Here is a 19,938-nt window from a genome sequence, read left to right on the forward strand (position 1 = left end):
CCTCCCCGCCGAGCTAGGGGTCCGCGGGTTCGAGTCCCGCCGGGGGCGGCTCCGGTGACGGAAAGGACAGGGCCGTGAAACACCGTCACTTTCGCCGGTTTTCGCCTTATTTTGCGTATTCTCGCGGAGGAGCCCCGGGAGGGAGCGCTGCAGCATTTACCCTGGGTTGCTGGGGCAGGGAGAGGCCCCCATCCATCAGTCAGGAGCATAGCTGCGTGCACCAACACCCCAGGGATGGCTTTGTTTTTCCAAAATAAGGACCAGAAGCCCAGTCCTGGTTTCAGCTGGGGTAGAATTTTTTTCCTAGTAGCTGCTGTGTTTTGGATTTAGTATGAGAATAATGTTGATAACACATATTGTTTTACTTGTTGCTAAGTAACACTTATATTAAATCAAGGACTTTTCCAGTTTCCCGCAGAAGCCGAGAGGGCACGGAGAGGACGAGCCGGCCAGGGGGATATTCCATACCACAGGCCCCATGCGCAGGATATAAACTGGGGCAGGGGCAGGGATGCGCAATTGCTGCTCAGGAAGGGCTGGGGACCCGATCCTCAGGTGTATTGCTTCACTCCTTTTGTATATTCTTTTACTATTATTGTTATTTTCTCTCCCATTACTATTCTATTAAACTGTCTTTAGCTCAAGCCACGAGGTTTCTTTTTTGTTCTGCTGCACAGTCCTGGTTCCCAGTTAAGGTTAAAACACAAGACCCCAGACGCAGCGCACAAAAGAGGAACTCCCCAACGCAACCAATTAAAATGCAGTTTATTGTTTGTTTTACCATAGCACCTTTAGGATTTTTAAAGTGTTAAACACACACACGCAATTACAAAACTCTCAAAAAACAATTAACTTAGAAAACCTTTATGACAAATACCGCCCAATGACCACATCGCACATAAATAGAATATAAAAAGAGATAAAAACTGTGTTTATTTTTGCCCCCAGAAGAACCATTTACTGGAAAGAATAGGGTACATGAATTTTAGGGAGTCAGCACAATGAAGACCTGATTTTCCAGAAGGTGCAGGCTGGTTCGATGAAGAAGTTGAGTAGCTGTAGCTGCTCTTTAATTGGCTTAGGACCAGTCACTATTTCATGCACACCCAGAACCTGCGTGGCGTTCACAGCAAGACCCCAACTGAAGTGCCACTGTGGTTAAGCCACAATCTTTCCTTTGAATTCAGATGGTTTTGGCTCAGTCCTGGCAATTTTCAGGATCAGGAAAGCAGGGTGAGAAGGGTAAAGCAATATTAGCATCACACTCAGGGAAAAAAAAAGTGAGGATCAGAGAGTATACAAGAATCAATTAAATTTAAAAAGCCCAAAATCATTATTACTGTATAAAAGTGTTTACGAACACTGTAGTTCTTCAGGAGATAATGTCTTCCAAGTGTTAAGCCCAGGCACTTAAGTTATTTTCAGCTTCACACTTCTGGTGGGTGGACCCTCACCCACCATCCTATCATCCAATGTACCAATACAATGTTCAAGAGTTTAAAAAAAAAAAAACAACATAAAAAGCTCACAAACAAAAAAAACCACATGATCTCCCCAACATAGAAACAGAATGAAAAAAAGAAGCATGAAAAGGAAAAGAGTTCTTATAAACATTAACACGCTCAACAAACTGCTGACAGGTGTTGAGAGCTGAAACCATCAGGACCTTACAGGATGCAGAGGACCTTTTCCACCACATGCAAAATCATCTGGTTTTAGGGCACAGTTTATGGTGTAACGCCAACCTCCAACACCAAACCGGTATTGCTGATACCCTACACTTATGTGCCACCATCATTTTGTTGTCTCAAGCTGCAAGAAAGAGAGGAAACCTCTCGTAATAATGACCCTGAAATTCCAACCTATTTTCTGAACACCATATGGCTTTGAAATAGGGCTCCTTTTGTGCTTAGAAGCAGAGGTGCAGGGAGAGCATCGTCCTCATGGAGAAGAACGAGAGCGGCTGGGGGAGCCCAGCAAGGCACTTTCTCCAAAAACGTTGGCATAGGAAGACTTGAGGAACTGGACGTAGTTTTGCATGCTGCGGTTGGTGCTCTCCGACTGCTCCAACCGATCCTTTAAATCCTGTAGGCGGCTTTCATACCGGCGCTCTGCCTGCGTAAAGAAGTACAAATCACAGGCTGAAAGACAGCAACATTCATCCTGTTCACGTTAAACTCAAGCTGCTCCCCAAAAAGCGCTGAGGACAGCAAGAATTAACACAGCAGTAGATGACATTACCCTAGATGGTGCTGTGATATTTATAATTTGTTCTGCTCATTTCCAACTCCATTCAGCAACCCACTGATAAAAGCAGGAGACGACACAGCTAATCATTGGGGCTTTTAAAACTGATTAGCTGTAGTTATGGGGAATTAAACACACTCTTTTCTGAAAAGCAACTTGATCTGATACACGCAACCCAATTCCTTGTAAAACTCAAGTAAACAAGCAGGCAAACAGGACATTATGAAAGATTGCTCTTCTTTCTTCCAGAAGAAATCCTTTCCTCTAGAAGAGAAATTGCATTCTCTCTCAGATAACCAAGCACAGTAAATGAAGTTGAAATCTGTCCATGATATCTGGTGTGAATCTCATCTGAATGCAAGAAAGGTCTGATTTTTTTCTTACGCACATGTAAATTTAAAGCAAGTTCATTCAGATGGTTGCTGCAAGTAATACGGAAATGAGTCTGCATTCCTGAATTACTGACCTAAGAGACATGTCATATCACACATCTGTCACAGACACATATAACAGCACATCACATTCAGACACAGCTCTGCACGACCTTTGCAGCAATCGGTATGACCTTGGTTTATGGACTCCAATTGCTGGCAGGACACCACCAGTACAGCAAGAGTATCCCTCACAAGTCACTCACATCGTCTTTGCTCCGGCGCAATTGGTTCAGCTCTGTTTTATTCCTACTCAGCTGGGTCTCCAAGTCCAGCATCTTGGACTGGGCTGCCCTCTCTCTGGACGTTGCTCGTTCTCGAGTCTGTTCCACCTACGTGTAACAACAGAACAACTTTGTTAAAGGGTGTCTATCGAAGAATGATTTTTCCCTACTGCACTGCCCACAAAAGCCCTGTAAAGTTTAATTGGACACACTCTTATACATAAGCAGTGGCTCAGTCTTGTGCTTTCCTCTCTTCTGTTGCAAACTGGAGCACGGGGTTCAGTTTTTCAACGGTTTAAGTGCTGACAAACAGTACCAGCATATTTTATTATATTTCACTGAACATGATGATTTTCATTAATTTGGTCATAGGCCAAGGAGGTATTTGCAGCAGTCTCGCTGTTCCCCTTTTACAGTCTGGGTAGTTTTGGGAAAATTCACAAATGCAAGAAATAACTTACTTGTCTTTTTGCATCCTCAATGGCCATCTCCAACTGACGCGCCAAGGAGCTACATTCACGGGTCTTCTCTTCTAACCGCAGCTGACACTGGTGGATCGACTCCTCACGTTTTGCTATGACCTGAAGGAATTCTATGTTCTGGGCGCTTGTTGTCTCTAGTTTTCTAGGTTAAAACAATATGGGAAGGAAACCTATTCATTTTAAATGGAGTGTGTTTCAGTCTGCCTTTTTTTCAGGTCCTGACTAGTCTGGGAATAAATTCTATTCCCCCTTAAAGGCGAGAGTCCCAAGAAACACTTCTCCATTTCTCAAATCAAAGTTTCAAAGATTGAAGAACACACAGAGCATTCACATACCCACATTTTCCCAGACATTGTCACTAAAAGGAATTTATACACATGGGCAAAACCACTGTAATATTCAGTAACCTCAAAACTGTCAGGCTAGATCAGACCAGGAGCTGGTTTATCTGCTGCGTAAATCAGCATCCTTTCTAACAACATTCATAAAAGATGCTGCAAAAAACTGTAACTCTCTCTCCAGTGGACAGCTACTGATTACAGATCCTTGTGGGATAAGCAAATGCACAGAATCCTGGAGGCACATGGGGGACCGGAACAAGACTGAAGCTGTTTCAATCTCCTAAACAGTGGGAAGAGGGTGGAAATGGAAGGTTAAGAGAGCAAGAGAGCCTAATATTTCTAACCTTTCTAGCTCCTCCACCTTCAAGGTGAGCTGCTTTTTCTCCTCCTGGGCAGACTGATACCTCTCTCTTGTCATCTCCATTTTGTCCCCCTGGAGCTCAATCTAAAAATTACAGTCAGTAGTTACTTTATAGAGTAGTCACTACACACACATACGGCCAACCACCTAAAACGTATGCAGCTCTCCAGAAGGAAACATGTTCAACTCAATTTCTGAAGAGCTCCAGAAAAGGAACAGCGGCTAGAAAAGAAAAGCACTTAACATCCATTTTGCCGGTGCTTCCAGCTAATGTTTGGAAAGGTATGAGAAAATCCTTCTGTATTGCAAATGAAAAGCTAGGTCTGCAAACGCTTGTATGCAGAGCAGCCACTGATAAGCACAGCAAAGCACATACATTTAAAGCAGCCCCATGCATGACAGCAGCCCACAAAGGCATTACAGCCAGGAAGGTTTGTCATTCCAAGCCAACCAGTGTGAAGCAGTCAGACTGCGAGATCACTTGCTGTGTGTCTTGAGGCATGGTTGTGGAAGTCATGTCTGTCTGTAATTGTCCTGCAATACCTATGCAGTCCTTCTGGGGACAAAAAACAGGAACTGGGAAAACAACCTGAATTCAGGGTGAGAAAACAAGGTTGGGACAGCACGATTAGCAGAAAACCACAGGAGGGAAAGCTGACAAGATGGAAGTACCAGAAGCGAGCGTTGGCATTAGCAAGTGTTGTCACTGCCGCTATTCAAGTCCCAATAAGGTTCTGCATCAAAAGATGAGAAACCTTTCAAACAGTAAGGAATGCTACTAGCTACACCGCTAACTTCTTGCACAAAGACATAGCACACACCTTTATTTTGCAGTGCACGTTTAATCTTTTCAAAAAGAGATGAGAACAGAGACGAAGTTTGAACCTTCCTGTGATTAGAAATTCATCTTGGTCTCAGACTTGCGGATTGCAGTGCTGCAGGTACTTTCTGCCAGTCCCTTACCCGCTGACGAAGATCTGCAATCATGACAGACAGGTCCACGTTCTTCTTCTCATAACTCTGAAGCTGGTCCTGACATTCTGCTAGCTGTGTCTCTGTGATTTTTAGGATCTCGGGCAGCTTTTCCAGTTCAGCAAGCTGGCTCTGGAACTGCATACGCGCCTACAGACAAAGAAGAGAACATGAGGAACTTTCAAACGTTAAGGTCAAGACTAGAAAATTTCTTTATTTCAATGAAGCTTTGTTAGTCTGCAGCCAGGATGACACTGTGTGGATATTTGGCAGGTGTTGGGAGTTCAAAGCGTAAGGTCTTCTCTTACTCCAAAAGGCTTTCTCTTAGGATTTGGCATTCCCTATGAACCGAGTGAAAATAAGCGAGTATTTAGATCCTGGGCTTCAATTTTACTAGAAATACAAGCTCTTTTTTGAGGACAGCTGTTCCACATCAGAAAATGGTGTAACCTGCATAGTCCACTGTTCTAAGCCACTATTTTTGCAGCAAAGGACACACTAAGCAATTTAAACACCTCTGAAGAATGCCATATAGTAAAAAAGAAGCTGCTAAACATTCAATAAATTTTGCAGAATTAACAAGTCCTGAGAAAAACTATTGGAAAAGGCAAACTCAGATAAGACATTTATTTCCTATTCACAGCCATTTTTCACTACACTCAGAACATTAAGATCCATGAATATCTACAACATATCAGCCTTTAGAGGAATAGTTACCAATTCAATCTCCTTGTTCATTTCATCCTTTAGTGTCTTGTTCTCTTTATCATACTTCTCCAGTCGTGCTGCCACATCATCTGCTTCCATTCGGGTCTTCAACACCTGGACATACAAAAAAGTCCACATACTTTAGCTGTCATATATAGTTTTCAACAAATGTGCAGTGCTTTGGAGTAACTAAAACTGCTCAAGGATCAGCAACAAGTTTCTTGCCTCACTAACCACCACCCTAGAACTGTATTTGGAAGTTCACTTTCTGCTTCTGTCACCTGGATCATTTGGGCTTTCCACCAGATGTTCTCCCCTCTTGCCTTATCCTCCTACTACCACAACATCCAAAATCCCCCCCAAAAAGCAGCTAAGGAACAGAACTTGCTACAAGAAAAGGCAGAAGAAAGCATCTCACTATTTTCCTTTACCTTTTGAAAAGGAGCAGGGAAAAGTGAAATAATTAAAATCAGCCTTTTGTTTTACACTAATCAAGATCTCTGCTGCGGGAGTCAGCTCTTCCTAATGACCAAGTTATCAGCACAAAGTGAGGAACGCAAGTCTTCCACACTTACGCATACAGCACACAGCAGTCAGATTCTGCCATTTGAGAAAAAGTAAGGCTAATGGAGACAAAAGAACCAAACCCATATGAAACTGCAACATCCTCCAAGGGCAAACAAAGGGTTAAGGCATTACAGAATAAGTCACAACAGTAACGGGAGAAAACATGTTTGTACAAGGGCTGAAGGTTTTGATAAGATGCCTACCTGTGACTTGTATGTTTCAATCAACTCTTCATAGTTCCTGACAGAGCTCTTGAGCTGCTGCACTTCCATCTGTGCTTGGTTCAGCTTTTCCTCCATTGGGACCACACTAGCCTGAAAAAAGAAAACATCTTCCATTGAGCGCTTGGAAGTAACTGCCACATTACCTGTCTAACAAAGACTTTTGTCAGTGTAAGTTGGCAAAACTTTGCAGACTTCAGTGGATTGACAAATTTACATCAGCAAAGCAGAGGTTTGGGATGGATGTGTAATCTTTCAGTTTGTCTGAATGGGCTGTGCTAATTGGATTAGGGCCACTCTTTTTTTGGATCAATGAGTAGCTTTCCAAGAAGAAAATTATGTAGGTCACCTACAAGATCACCAGTGACAAGAGAGATGACAGGAGAAATATCCCAGGGATTTTTTTTTTTATTCTGGAGATCATCATTCTTTCTGCACGAGCTACATTTTTTAGTTCTGTGGCCAGAAGCATGAAGATGTAAAGACAAGACATAAGACCTCAGCTGGAAGAAACAGCACTTGGATTGGAGATACTCCCTGTGGAAGAAACCCAGTCCTCCCGGAACGTTCATTTTCTTTCTTTATGTCTCTCCCCAGTGTACTTGCCTGATCATGCGCAGGTTATGATAAAAGTGGTTTGGAACTAAATGGCAGCAATGGGTGCAATTCAATTCTGTCCTCAGAGGCCAAGCAACTTGTTATAATTTCTCCTTTTTTTCCCCTAGCATTTCAGCTTCAAACCCCTAGAATCGCTGACCTTTAGCCTTTCATTCTCCATTTTGAAAGAAGTGGTCTCTGTAGTCTGTCGATGCAATTTATCCACCAAAACTTCTCTGTCCTCCCGCATCTTGTCCTCCAGGGTTGTCTGCTGTTCCAGCAAGTCTGCAACACGGCTGCCACACAGAAACAAAATTAATCCTTAAGTTACAAGAAAGGATAAAACTCCTAACCCTTGAACATTAACTTCAAAAACATGGCTTTTCCTTATCCTTTCACCTTCCTTCTCCGGTCATGTATGCACACCTATCTGTTACACTGTTCTACTACCTCAATCTTCTTAGCCTGATGGAAATTAACTTGAGTTGTCCCCCTGGAGCTCAAATGCATTGCCTCCAAGATATACAGGATAAAGAGCTACTCCTCTCTCATCTCATACCTACCTAATTTTTCCTGCAGCAACAACTGTACTGCAGTGATACCAACACATTTATTTACCTTCACAACAAAATTGGCATGAACTATACTGCCAACCTCTCCTAATCCCTTCCATGCAAGTTTCTCAAACAGATCTCAAAAGAAAAATAATCTTAATTACTTCAAAGCATTAAAAATGGCAAAGGAATAGAGTTTTAAGGGTCAGCAAACACTTAAAAAGTGTGCCTTTGCTGTGGCAAGTGAGCAACAAAAGTCACATCTCTCTCTCTCTCGATCTCTCCAAACTCTCCTCTAGCCCTTAGGCAGCCCTGGTTTTGCTTGGATATTTACAGGCAATCCAATTAAATTATTTATTTTAATGCAATTAATCAATTAAATTCAATTAAATTATCCTTGAACTTAGAACTCATCCCCACGCATGCCAGTTTCTCCACACTAATTTTATTTTAACCTGTTCAACGTAACGATTTCCAGTTCGAGGTCACTCTTGTCCTTTACTACTTTGTTGTAGCGACTCCTCCAGGACTCCAAAGTAGACAGAGCCTCGGCAACATAATTGTCCTATCAAACAAAACACATGAGGAAAAGAACAAGAGTGACAAAAATGTCACTGGACATGGGATATGCAGACAATACACAGAGATGCCGATATGGGTAAGTGTATGTGCAGAGACTTCATTAAGACTTCTAAAATATCGAGGACAAGTATTTATTTCTATTCCTCCTGATCCTTCAGAGAGGTGTTCTCCAACATTACTGTCAGCCAACATAACAGCAGTGAAAGTTCACAGAGCATGACTAAGATTCTACTAGTGGCTCTGGTCCCTGGAATTCTAAAAACAAGGGAGAAAAAATAAAGTTCCCTTCTGATTTGTTTTAGTCCTAACTTTTCTACTTTTTCTTGGTATCCTTCAGTCATTTTTCAACAGGAAATTCCAGTACACCTCTAAGTCTTTGTACTTTTCTGCTCTGACTAGTTTCTCCATTAACAACTAACCCCATTCAGAATTTTCAGCCAAAACCATAAGGCTTTATTTTATTGGCTTTTGTCAACCCTCAGATGGTTCTAAAGAGACAGGTAAAAAAATCAGATCTGCTAGTTTAGAATGATCTAAGTCACAGCATGTCCTAAGTTAAGGACACGCAGTGAATACAGTGACAGCTGAGAAAACTGGATTTTTTCTAAACTTAGCACAAATGGGCCAAAGCATCAAGACAGAAATAAATCTCATTAGTTGAAAGCAGAGACTCTCCCCAGGGCTACTACCAGAAGTCAACAATTTAGATGCATGATCTGAAATGAGGTCTCTTCTCCTGTATGATCAGGTACCTTTTCTGCTAGCTGGACAGTCAATCGCTCTGCATACTCTTCACTTCGCTCTGCCCGCTCTTTCTGTGCACGGATGGCTTTCTTCAGGCCCTCTTTATCACGGTCTGCTTTCTGTCTTAGTTCTTTCAGCTGTTCCATGACATGTTCCAGCTCTGCCTTATGCTGGGCTTCACTGCGCTCCAGATTCTGCAGGGGGAGGAAGAAAACACACATATGGAATAATGCCTTTATTCCTGCATACCCAAATCAGCAACTAATTTCCTAGAAACAGTGGAAAAAGCTGGGCATAAACCCCCAACCTTCAGCCTGAAGCTACTTGCAATCACATTTCACCTACGCAATCCTGTCCTAATGATGACAGACACATTAGCATGACACGTCTACTTTTCCTTACGAGTCTTCCTTTCATAAGCTACTCTAGATTTCCTCTCCTGATCAAGATAAATACTGGTCTGCTATTCTTTTGATCTACCCAAGAACATTGCCTTATTAATTGAAATGCTCACATATAATAATGTTGTTTTATGCAGCTATATAGCTTAAGAGAATTAAAGCTCTTCTAAACCATCAACACACATATGTTCATCATAACATCATCACTACATCAACAGATATGTTAAACATAAAACTTCCATCAAGATAAACCAGGGGAACTTTCCCCTCCCCTTTAATACCGTAGAAAGCATGTACGAGTGTGATCAAATACAGGAACCTATGGCACTGCATTTTTCCCAGAAAGGAAATTAAATAGTGTACGATCTGTTTTGATGATTGACTAAACCAAAGTCACCTTTTAAATAATTATGTAATAATTACCTTAGAAAAAAATATCTAACAAATGCATATAGACCGTAAGGCTATGATTTTGCCTGATGCATCAAAACTGAAAAGCTTTTTCTTTTCTTACTTGATTTGAAAAGTACAGTGTGAATTAATGGCATAAACATCACCAGCCAACATTTCAGTCTACCAGACAGAGCAGAAGAATAGTTGGTGAGTGCTATTTCCCCTGTCAGTCAATTCACTTCATGACAGTAACCAAAGAGACAATCCCCAGGGACCACTGAAAACATACCCGTATCTGTGTAGTCAGACGGTTGTTCTCAGCTTCTTTGTTTCGCAACTGTGCTTGTAAATGGCCTCTCACAGCCTCCATAGATTTGGAGAGTTCGCATGCTGTCTTTGCCTGGTCCTAAATAAGAAGCAACAAGACACACACCTTTTTCCTCAGGAAGCTAATAGAAGGAACACTTTGTAATATGTAACAGTCTCACATTTCTGTGAGACATCCTTCATATCGGGGCTCTTCCACCACATTCCCCTTTTATGTCCTAAACAGAGGAACAGACTGGAACTTGACATCAGGGACCAACAGGACCTTCAACAGAAAGGCGGTGATAAGCCCAAGCAAAGAGACTACTACCTAATCAGCCTTGTGATGGATGTCTTATTAGCAGAATATAGAATCCACAACTGTGTAGGAATAGGTAGCTGTCTGTCTAGTTTTATAAGCAAGCCAGTCATCTGATCCCTTAAAAAGTAATTGTCAGCAAATACAAACCCATATTTTGGATTATCTGCGGTTCTACAGAACTGGAAGGTGAAGCAAGGAGGGGAAACGGAAAAAGGAAACTACCTTTTCTGCCTGTATCTGAATGGTAAGATTGTCTACTTCTTCTTCTTTCTCCTGAAGCCTCATCTGAAGTTGCTGGAAAACAAACACCACTCAGATTTTAAGTAACAAATACATTTAGGTTGACAGACGGCGGGAAAGAGGTGTAACTGCCTGCCTTCCGAGACCCTCTGATCCATGGCACTCTGTTTGGTATCCACAGCAACAGCACCCTCAGTCCCAGAAAAACAGTCTGCATTCTCCTCAAGCAGAAAGCAAAATGGCTACACACACATTTGTGTAGCAGGGCACAGGATACCCAGTCAAGAACGAGGACCTGACAGAACTATACACTCCACAGACAAAAAGGGGCATTACCTATGTCTCACCGCAAGTTTTGTAACACCTGTCAACGTAAGAACTCCTTTCTCAGTTTACAGATAAGGAAATGAACAGAGACTGGCATCCAGTCACTCACTCGTTCAGTGACAGAAGCAGATACAGAAAGCTTACCCTCTTGGTGCTTTTCAGTCTCTAAGGATAACACGATAAACATACAGAAACAGTAAGATGATTTCCACACTGAAGAATTCTATCCTGACTGTCAGGGGTATTTTGATGGTAGAATTTTTTCTCTCCCACCTACAGTTTTCTTTTTAAAGAAAAATGAAGTACAATTCTTGCTTTGTACATTCAGTACCATAAGAAAAGGTAAGCAGTCATTTATGCTTGAATTGAACAGCACAATGAGAACAAGCTTAAGTTCTCCTTTATAGCTGAATACTGTAAATCCTAATGGTGCTCTTATATGTACATCTCAGTTGTGCTATCCCCATTCTAAGCCCCCATATTTCAAAGGCTATGAAAATCTATCCACTTCAAAATATAGGTTATTAACTAGAGGGGCAACGTAGTGGCCTCAACTACCACAAAAGCCAAAATATTTTTAATTGGTCTAAAAGACAGCTTAGGACTTGATAGCTGAATACAAGACAAAGAAGAGCTTGTAATTTTAGATCTCTCTGCTTTATCAGAGAGGGGTATTTTGGTTTGCTTACAATTTTCTCTGCATCTGAGTCAGCCAGCCTTTTCAGCAGTGCTCCTTGCTGCTCCAGTATCTTCTGAGCATCCTTCTACAAAAGAATTGCATGAGAAAATGGTTAACTAAAAAGTCAATTTTATATAGATTCTTTAGATGGGACTGGGCAAATCAACCGTTTTCCCCCAGATGCAGCAGCAACTCTCAGAAGGTACACAGAAGCATCAAATTTGCTAAATATTTCACATATGACCACCCATCTCAGAAAGCTTTTCCACTTCTCAGTCAAAGATTATAATAAAAAGCACGATGCCAATTTAAGGTCTTTCAGAACTCTCTCACTACTCAGTGAAAGTCAGGTGTAAGAACTCAGTCCTTTTATCCAGTTTCGCTGGTGGCTGAAAGAACTGTTACATTGGCCTGCTTTTGCTTAAATGGAACATAAACTACAGGAAGAATAGCAATTTCATTTCTGTATTGCTCTTACAAGCAATTGTTCTGTACAAGGACTACAGAATTGTTTACAGTTTCTTTGTTATTGCTTTTACAGCCTACAAAAATAGAATGGTGAATGTCCTTAGGCCCCCATTAGCTAAACCCACATCTAATCCTCAGACTTCAGCCAATGCAACCGCAGCAGTAACATTTCAGACTAGCATGATCAGCAGATACAGCTGTATCCAGATGAAAAAGAGTTGGCAACACAGTAGTGCATATACCTTTTAACACAGTCAAAAACACTCTAACATCCCCACAGCAGAAAAGTCAATCTTACTCTACTTAAGTATGCAGGGATAAACAAAACTATCCTTCCTTTATGACACAAGGCCAACAGCCAGGTTGGGAAGACTTAACAGCTCTCCAAATTCCATTTCAGTTCACAAGATAATATAGCCTCCTGTAATCATCCAAGCTCAAGCACACAGCACTGCTCACCTCCCGGTTGTGCTGCTCTCTGAGAAGTTCTCGTAGTGTCCGGTTGGTTTCTTCAAAGGTACTCAATTTCTGCAGAAGCAGCTCTTTTTGCCTTGTCAGTGTGTTAATGTCTGAGCTGCTCATGTGTTTCTCCTAGAGGAAATACAAACAAAACAAAAAAAAAAAAGAAAGAAAATAATTGTTCACATGGAATTAATGTATGAAGCTGATACAAGCATGAGCAGTGCAATAGTCAGCATCACGTGTGCAGAAGGCAACTGGATGCTGCAAGTAAACACCCCTCTTCCAAACAAAACTAGCAAACACCATAAGCATGTTAAATCCCTCCACTTTTCCTTACATTTTTCTGGATCAACAACTGTAACATTACATTTTTTAAGACAGCCATATAACAGGACAATGTAGTAAAGGCAAGAACCAAAAAGGACAACACGTACAATGTTGAGTCTCCCAATTGTATTTTTCAGGGCACGGATTTGCCTGGCTGCTGCTGCTCCATCCCTTTCTGCCTCGCTCAGCTTGGACATCAAACACTCCTTCTCATGCTGCAAGTACTTTTTCTGTAGCCTGCAACGAGAAGTCAGCCATCAGAGAAACAAGAAGCTTTGACAGCTGTACCAGCCACTACTGATTACAGTCTATTGGGTTAAAACTGATAAAAACTCTCAAATCAGAGGATAAAAAGCTCCAAACAACCACTAAAGATTTACCCTCTTTCAGTGTTGAAGCTGTTCTGACAGAAGACAGTAAGTAGACACCAGGAGCTTGCTAGGCCCACAGCTGCGAAACAGGAATTTAGAGGGGACAAATTTGGCTTATACCAAAGCCTGCATGCACCACTAAGCCCAAAACACAATGCTGTGCTTTTCCTGAGCACTTAAGCCATACCAGAAATAAGACTCCAAATGGCTGAACATGAAACAGGAAAGCACACCAAGATACACAGCTCAAAGTTTTTAGCCAGAGCTTGTAATTCACAAAGTTTTCTGAAAAATGAACACAGGGTATTAACTTCCTTTCTTAAGGAAAAAATAAAACTAACTCTCTTAAAACACTAGTGTCCCCCTGGAGACACAAACTTCCCTAATTCTTTAGATACAAAGCAGATGCAAAAAAGTCAGACTGAGAGACCTTTAGGGTCACTAAGAAAAAAAAAACAACAAAAAAACCCACACAAGCATGATTCAGTCCTCTCAGGGGCTGCCACTCCTGTCACAGTGCGATTTTCACAAAGGCCAAAAAATTCTCTTCAACCAGCATCTCTTAACCTTCAAAATATTAATTTGCAGAGCTAGGATGACCCTCCAGTAGGTCACACAAGCCAACCGCTCTCAGGTTCCTCTCGGAGTAGTTTTTTCCATCCCAGTAATCACGCTAGAGCCCTTCTCTGAAGTCCCCCCTCTAAAAGGTGACAAAAAAATCCAATCACTTCTTCAGCAGCACTGCAAACTACAGAGTACAAACCAATAAAGGAGGTAGGTGCCCTGTAAATACCACTACTTGCAGTAACAGTGGAGAACTGGAGCTTTCTTACACAGTCAAGTCTTTCTCTTCCTTTATGCGCTCAATATTGCGCCTGAGCAGTGTATTCTCATGTTCTGTTTCTACCAGCTCTTGCGTGACCTCATTCAGTTCTTCCTTCTGCTCCTCAAGGAGACGCTTTGTCATTTGCTGCTGTTCCTCCTTTTTCTGCAGCTTGGCCTGATGAAGATATTTAAATAGAACTTAAGACCAACCAGGTGTTTTTAAAGTGATATATAGAATCCACATCTCATACCAGTGAGCCAGCTATTCAGCTGCACCAAGCAACAAAGGACCATGTTGGTTGGTTTTTTTTTCCCCGTCCTAGATACTTCCAGGCTGTTCCTGTGCACAAAGGGCATAATTCACTTACTACCTGGAAATACCTCCAGGTATACCTGGCTCGTACAGGATTAAAGCTAACAAAATTAACGTGATCTTACACTGTGAATTTAAGTGACACCACCAAACATTTACATTCAATTAACCTATTAAAAATATTAAAATGGATTTTTGTTTTACAACCATGCCAGTAATAATTCCATTAAATTTTGCAGCATAAATAAAATGGAAAACATTTAATATAAGAATCTACTTGACTCAAATCCTATTCTTGTTCACCAATTTGAACTTCATGTAGTTTTGAATAAAATAATAGTAATACAATATTTGCTACCCTCAGTGTTAATTCAAAGTTAAAAATGCAGTTTGCCCCCACCATAATGCATCTTATGAAATCTCTGAACATCTCCTACCCAGTTTTTAAGTGGTGTCAAGTACGTAAGAGGCTATTTGTCTGGAAAACACAACATCCTGGGTTGCGCATTTTGAAACAGAATCAGAAAAAAACAATCTTGTTGAGTAAGTGGATTCTTTGACAATAAAACATCAACATATTGTATTTTTCACCTTCTGGAATGATCAGTTTTCAGATTTTGGGCTTGGGCAGAAGAGAGATTATTTGGAAACTGAAGCACAGTGATACCTTATTAAATGGATAACATTTTAAAATGTTTCAAAGTAGGGCTTAGTGAATTTCTCACTAAGATAGTTCAGCTCTTCTGAACAACTCAAGGTTGATTTTTTTTTTCTGAGCAACAGCATGGGTAGACTTCCGTTGCACCAAGACTTGACTCCAGCCTACTCTTGCCAAACAATCAGCTACAAAGCCCAAGTCAGCAGGTCTTTACACTGTCTCCTCACCTCATTCTTCAGCGTTCCCACCACATTCATCAGGCTATCTATCTTCTTTTCGTATTCATTCATTTTGCAGCAAACAGCATCCTCCTCGTCCGTAGAGAGGTCACTCAGGCGCAATACTGACAGCATTTTTTCTGAATCTGGAGGTGTAATTTCTAGGCGGTGAGTTGGTCCCTGGTAGAAAAGCAATAAAAAGCATAATTTTTTAGTATAAAGTTATAAACAGTATTCCAACCCTAACTCTGCCAAAAAAAAGAGACCAGGTCACATCACTGCAATAAGGCTAGTAAGGAAAAACACATTTGTAAATAGCTCTTTCGTTTCCATCAGGGAAAGGTCAAGAATGAAGAAAGACCAGAATAGAAAAAGAAGAAAAAAATAATGCAAGTTCAAATTCTCATCTAGAAAGAGCCAGGAATACAAAAGGCAAAACTATCAACCCATGAGAAAGAAAATATAACACAAAACTCCACAAATGCTCCATGCTTTGGAAGAGAATAAGAGCAGCCCCTCGGCTCTGCCTCCAGATGAGATCTTGAAGGGGACTAGTAAAACTACAATAAACAAAGAAATTTGTCTGGCTTCCAGAGGCAGAAAGGCATGATGTGGCCATAGGCTGCTAATTATTTTCCAATTTTGCTGTATTAGAAAGTGAAAAAGATTTATAGGAGACACTTAAAATGGATGGTAGGTGACAGTAGCCTTCTTTCAAACCAGACCAGCTCCCTCACTACACAACTGCTCTCTTCAACCTCAGATAAACCTGAAAGTTTGTTTAAAAGAGCAAAATCAACCATACCTCCCATTTGCAGGTGGAGTCCCGGACAGATGTTCTGCCTGGGGGCATCCAGGGGGCCTTAGTTTTCACACGGACAGATCGGCACGTGTTCACAGTATCCCCTTTAACTTTCTGTTTGTGCTTTTGCTAAAGAAAGAGAAAATAAATCACACACTTTTAAAGAACCATTTACAATTTTTAGTGCTGCAAAACAAATGAAATTTCATTCATACAAAAATATCACAGTGTTTCACAGATCAGGTGAGCCAGCAGCCATCACAGGAGGCTAACACCAGCCAGAGGGAAAGGTTGTTGTACATTCAGCTGACAGCATGGCTAGATGTAGTAAATTCTTCTTGTTTATCTTGTAGCAACTCTGATAAATCACTGGGATACCTGCACTTGTGATGTGATGAGAGTCTTACCCAGCAGGGCAAGGGGTGGGAGATCGGGGGGGGAATAGGGAAGGAAGTCTCCTCTGTATGGAGATACACAAAAAAACCTGCAATACAACCCATTCACGTGAAGAAGGAAAAACCTGGGAGATCCCTTCTCCATTCCAGATTCATCTCACAAAAGAGCACATACATCTTTTGCCAACAGCGCTACTAGAGAAAAAAAGAACACTGCAGCGTAGTCGGTTTATGAAAAGCCCCTGAAGTGTTTTCCCTGGTTTGCAGTTCACTAATAGATCCACATTTATTTGTATTGAACTCAAGGTGCTCTAACTGAAGGAAAGTTTGTGGTTTTGCACAATTCTAACCTTAGAGTAAAATCAGATGTTATAAACACTCCCTACAGGCAATTAATTAACAGAAGTCATTGATTTCACTGTCAGGCCCTACCCCATTATGATATTTGCCATTAGCAACGAACACAAAATTAATACAGGACTTAAAACAGGATGTCTGCACATAAGGAAGAATGAGCTAGCAACTTCCATCATCTTTTGAGAACAACTTTACATAAACATCCAACTACAGAAGAGGATATGAAACAGCTAGAAACTCAACTTCAGTACTGCCTTCTACCTACTGTGGATAAGGCGATGAAGAGATCCTCCCTGCTGCATAGCTCAGCAGACTGGGAAGGTGCTTAATACCAGAAGATGGTTTGAATCCAGACTTTTTTTTTTTTTCTAAATATGTTTATTTTAATATGAGCAAGATGGAATTTGAAACACCTAGATATTACCTTTCCCCAACCTTTCCTACAAAAATAGGGATGAAGCCAAAGAAAAAACATTATCAAGACGCAAGTCCAGGAACTAAAAGGAAAAATAATTTCCCCCAAATCACATCAGGCTAGAAGCAACTCTCCTCACAAGCACACACCTGAACGTGAAAAGTAACTATATTCTGTATCACACAGATAAACCGTCCTAAACACAGAAGACATGTTACTGAAAATTCACCATTGCATACGAATTCAAGTCTTGCAGTTCTAATACAATGGTAAAACAGACCTTGAAGATTTTGAGGTGCTTCTAGGACCATTCACCTTTCTCTTCGTAGCCCTTACGACACCCAGCTACACACTCCTACCTGGCATTTTGCAGGTGTGGTTTTCTGACCCTTTTTAATATGGACATGGACAGGGGTGTTTTCATCCACATGGACGTGCAAAGGGGGAGATGAGGAACGGTTCTTCATGGCTCTTCTCCCACAAATGGGAAAGGGCAATACAATGAAAGGAAACCTGTGAATAAGGAAACTGGAAATAACAACACTTCTCTCTGTGCCACAGAGCAACAATGGTCAGCTTTGATTAAAGTTTGAGCTTTCTTTCAGTAGCATCTGCCATTTTGAATGGCACACCATTTTGCTGTAGAGTTAGGATTAATACAAATAAGTCCTCTGCTTCTGGTATTTTCTGCTTTTAATATGGTTATTAAAGACCAAATACATTTGGATTGACAGCAGGCATCTGTAAGAGTCATTGGCATTCAAAGTCTTAGAGCAAGTGAGCAAATCAAGGGTTCCAGTGACCAACACAATCTGATTACAAAGAGAAATTCAAAGTGGGGAGAAGAGCATTAACAGGTTAGTTAAGAAAAACCAACAGGAAACCATCAGATCCTTCCATCCTAGAATGCTAAACCTGTAAACTCTTTCCTATGTGCTTAACTTTAGGTGTCTTTTTGAAGGCAAACAAATGCTTAAAAGCTTTTGCATCACAGCATCTCTTTAATCTTCAGAAAAAAAGCATAACCTTAACTAGTATCTAACACAACATGGAAAAGCTGAGAGACGCAAGGTTAAAGTCATCACCTCTGAGCCTGATGCTTCGGTTGAGGTAATGATATAATGCAATTGCAAATCTTAAAAAAATCCACCAGCTGCACTAATCTGATCCTGGCAGAGAGGTTTTTGTCAGCCTAGGTAAAATTACTTACAGTTATTCTAAAGCTTTTAGCTCCTCTTGACAGTGTGCTCTGCGCAGAGACTGAAGTCACTTCATTTTTGATGGATGAGGGACACCTGATACAGAAATAATAAAATGAACACTAAGAGGAAAAAGTGCCAATTTCTGAATACCTCCTCAATTTAAGACAAAATGCAGGCTCAAACATATCAAATGTATGCACCCAGACAACAAAAGCTGATGTGTCCTGGCTTCCTCTGACAAGCACGGGATGATGGAAGGACCGAGATTATAATTCCTTACATACTGATGATGAAAGTTTGTTTAAACAATGGAAAACATTTTGCACACTTATACATGATGGCTTTACCCAAACAGTTACAAACCTTCAAATTCTAACTGCAATTTCTAACCAGTTTCATAAGGAAACAAGGTTTGAACAGTTCCAGGGTACCCTTACACCCCCTCCCAAACCCCACACCCTCCCTAAATTCTGCCATTACTGACAAATTCTGTAAAACTTGACAGAAATTTTGAGGTTCTAGGTTTATATGATTCTGCACCCAAATTAGTGCTCATGCTGATGGAAACCCTGCACTACACAGACTCACATTGCAGTGTGGTCACTGCGTGCCCAACAGATACATGCGTACTGGTTGGCTAACCAGTAGCATGTGCAGAACTGGGAGTCAGCTACAACGTGAGCAGCTTCTTGCCTGGTGGCACCTCGGGGACTTGAAACGACAGCGAGAGAGGAGGGATCCCCAAAGGACTATTGGGGAGTGATGAAGTACAGCTATTAGAGTGGTGGTGTATCAGGCTTAGTTAGCTAATCTCATGGTAACACTCCTTCAACATTTCCTACATAAGCACAAGCGCTGTAAGTAAAGTGTTACCCGTAATGCAGTAGAGCAGGATTTTGTACAATACTTCTGCTAGACTAGAATTTTAGATCACTCTTTACAGCTCATCGGTTAATTTGTCAGCTTGCCAAGGTTCATGTAATAACTTACTCTAAATAAAACTAATAATACTGCATCTGTTTAAGAAGTGTGTGTTTAAGACAAACACACCTGTATATCGTGTCAGATTTCAGCAGTTTTCTGAAGGAACAGGATTCCATGTCAGATTTAGGAAAATTACAGAGGGGAAGACACAGCCATACATCCCTTGATCGGGAAAAGGAAGCAGCAGTTTTCTGAAGGAACAGGATTCCCCAGCTTCTCGCCATGAACAACTCCAACCACCACTGAGTGTTTAAATCCTCTTCTTCCCCAGGAAGGCATAAAGTCTCCCCAGGCCCAAACATGCACAGAGGGAGAGCTCACAGGGCTTGGGAATCACCACCAGTGAAACTCAGATGCTGTCACCCAGCTTTCCCTAGCAACGAGGTTTATTTCAGAAGCTTTAAAAAACTTCTCCCGCGACTTTTCAAAGGATCCGTGGCTA

The 19,938-nt window shown here is 41.2% G+C and overlaps 2 protein-coding genes across 4 annotated transcripts in view; both read right to left on the bottom strand.

The window, feature by feature from the left end:
* GLE1 (GLE1 RNA export mediator) overlaps positions 1 to 480 on the bottom strand; it is a 10,496-nt gene extending 10,016 nt beyond the window's left edge. Inside the window, exon 1 of the mRNA XM_009888067.1 lies at positions 469 to 480. Within this exon, the coding sequence (XP_009886369.1) occupies positions 469 to 480 (12 nt within the window). The remainder of the gene's footprint in view (positions 1 to 468) is intronic.
* Positions 481 to 1,832: 1,352 nt separating this feature from the next.
* ODF2 (outer dense fiber of sperm tails 2) lies at positions 1,833 to 18,606 on the bottom strand. Of its 3 annotated transcripts, XM_009888027.1 has the most exons (20): positions 18,521 to 18,606; positions 17,670 to 17,823; positions 16,147 to 16,272; positions 15,351 to 15,521; positions 14,161 to 14,327; positions 13,064 to 13,193; positions 12,627 to 12,758; positions 11,710 to 11,784; positions 10,676 to 10,747; positions 10,115 to 10,231; positions 9,040 to 9,225; positions 8,161 to 8,270; positions 7,312 to 7,447; positions 6,537 to 6,647; positions 5,776 to 5,880; positions 5,050 to 5,208; positions 4,070 to 4,170; positions 3,364 to 3,526; positions 2,885 to 3,010; positions 1,833 to 2,115 (listed from the first exon to the last, which is right to left on the bottom strand). In XM_009888027.1, exons 2-20 carry the CDS (start codon positions 17,775 to 17,777, stop codon positions 1,942 to 1,944), a joined length of 2,469 nt encoding a protein of 822 aa, XP_009886329.1. In that variant the 5' UTR covers positions 17,778 to 17,823; positions 18,521 to 18,606; the 3' UTR covers positions 1,833 to 1,941. The 3 variants fall into 3 exon arrangements, with proteins under 3 accessions (XP_009886329.1, XP_009886330.1, XP_009886331.1); XM_009888028.1 differs by lacking the exon at positions 18,521 to 18,606 and having other exon boundaries at positions 11,710 to 11,781; positions 16,204 to 16,272; positions 17,670 to 17,777; XM_009888029.1 differs by lacking the exons at positions 1,833 to 2,115; positions 2,885 to 3,010; positions 3,364 to 3,526; ... (1 more) ...; positions 15,351 to 15,521; positions 18,521 to 18,606 and having other exon boundaries at positions 4,913 to 5,208; positions 11,710 to 11,781; positions 16,204 to 16,272; positions 17,670 to 17,777.
* Between the last annotated feature and the right edge of the window lie 1,332 nt (positions 18,607 to 19,938).

The sequence above is a fragment of the Charadrius vociferus genome, unplaced genomic scaffold (assembly GCF_000708025.1).
Source record: "Charadrius vociferus isolate BGI_N301 unplaced genomic scaffold, ASM70802v2 scaffold56, whole genome shotgun sequence".
Lineage (NCBI taxonomy): Eukaryota > Metazoa > Chordata > Aves > Charadriiformes > Charadriidae > Charadrius > Charadrius vociferus.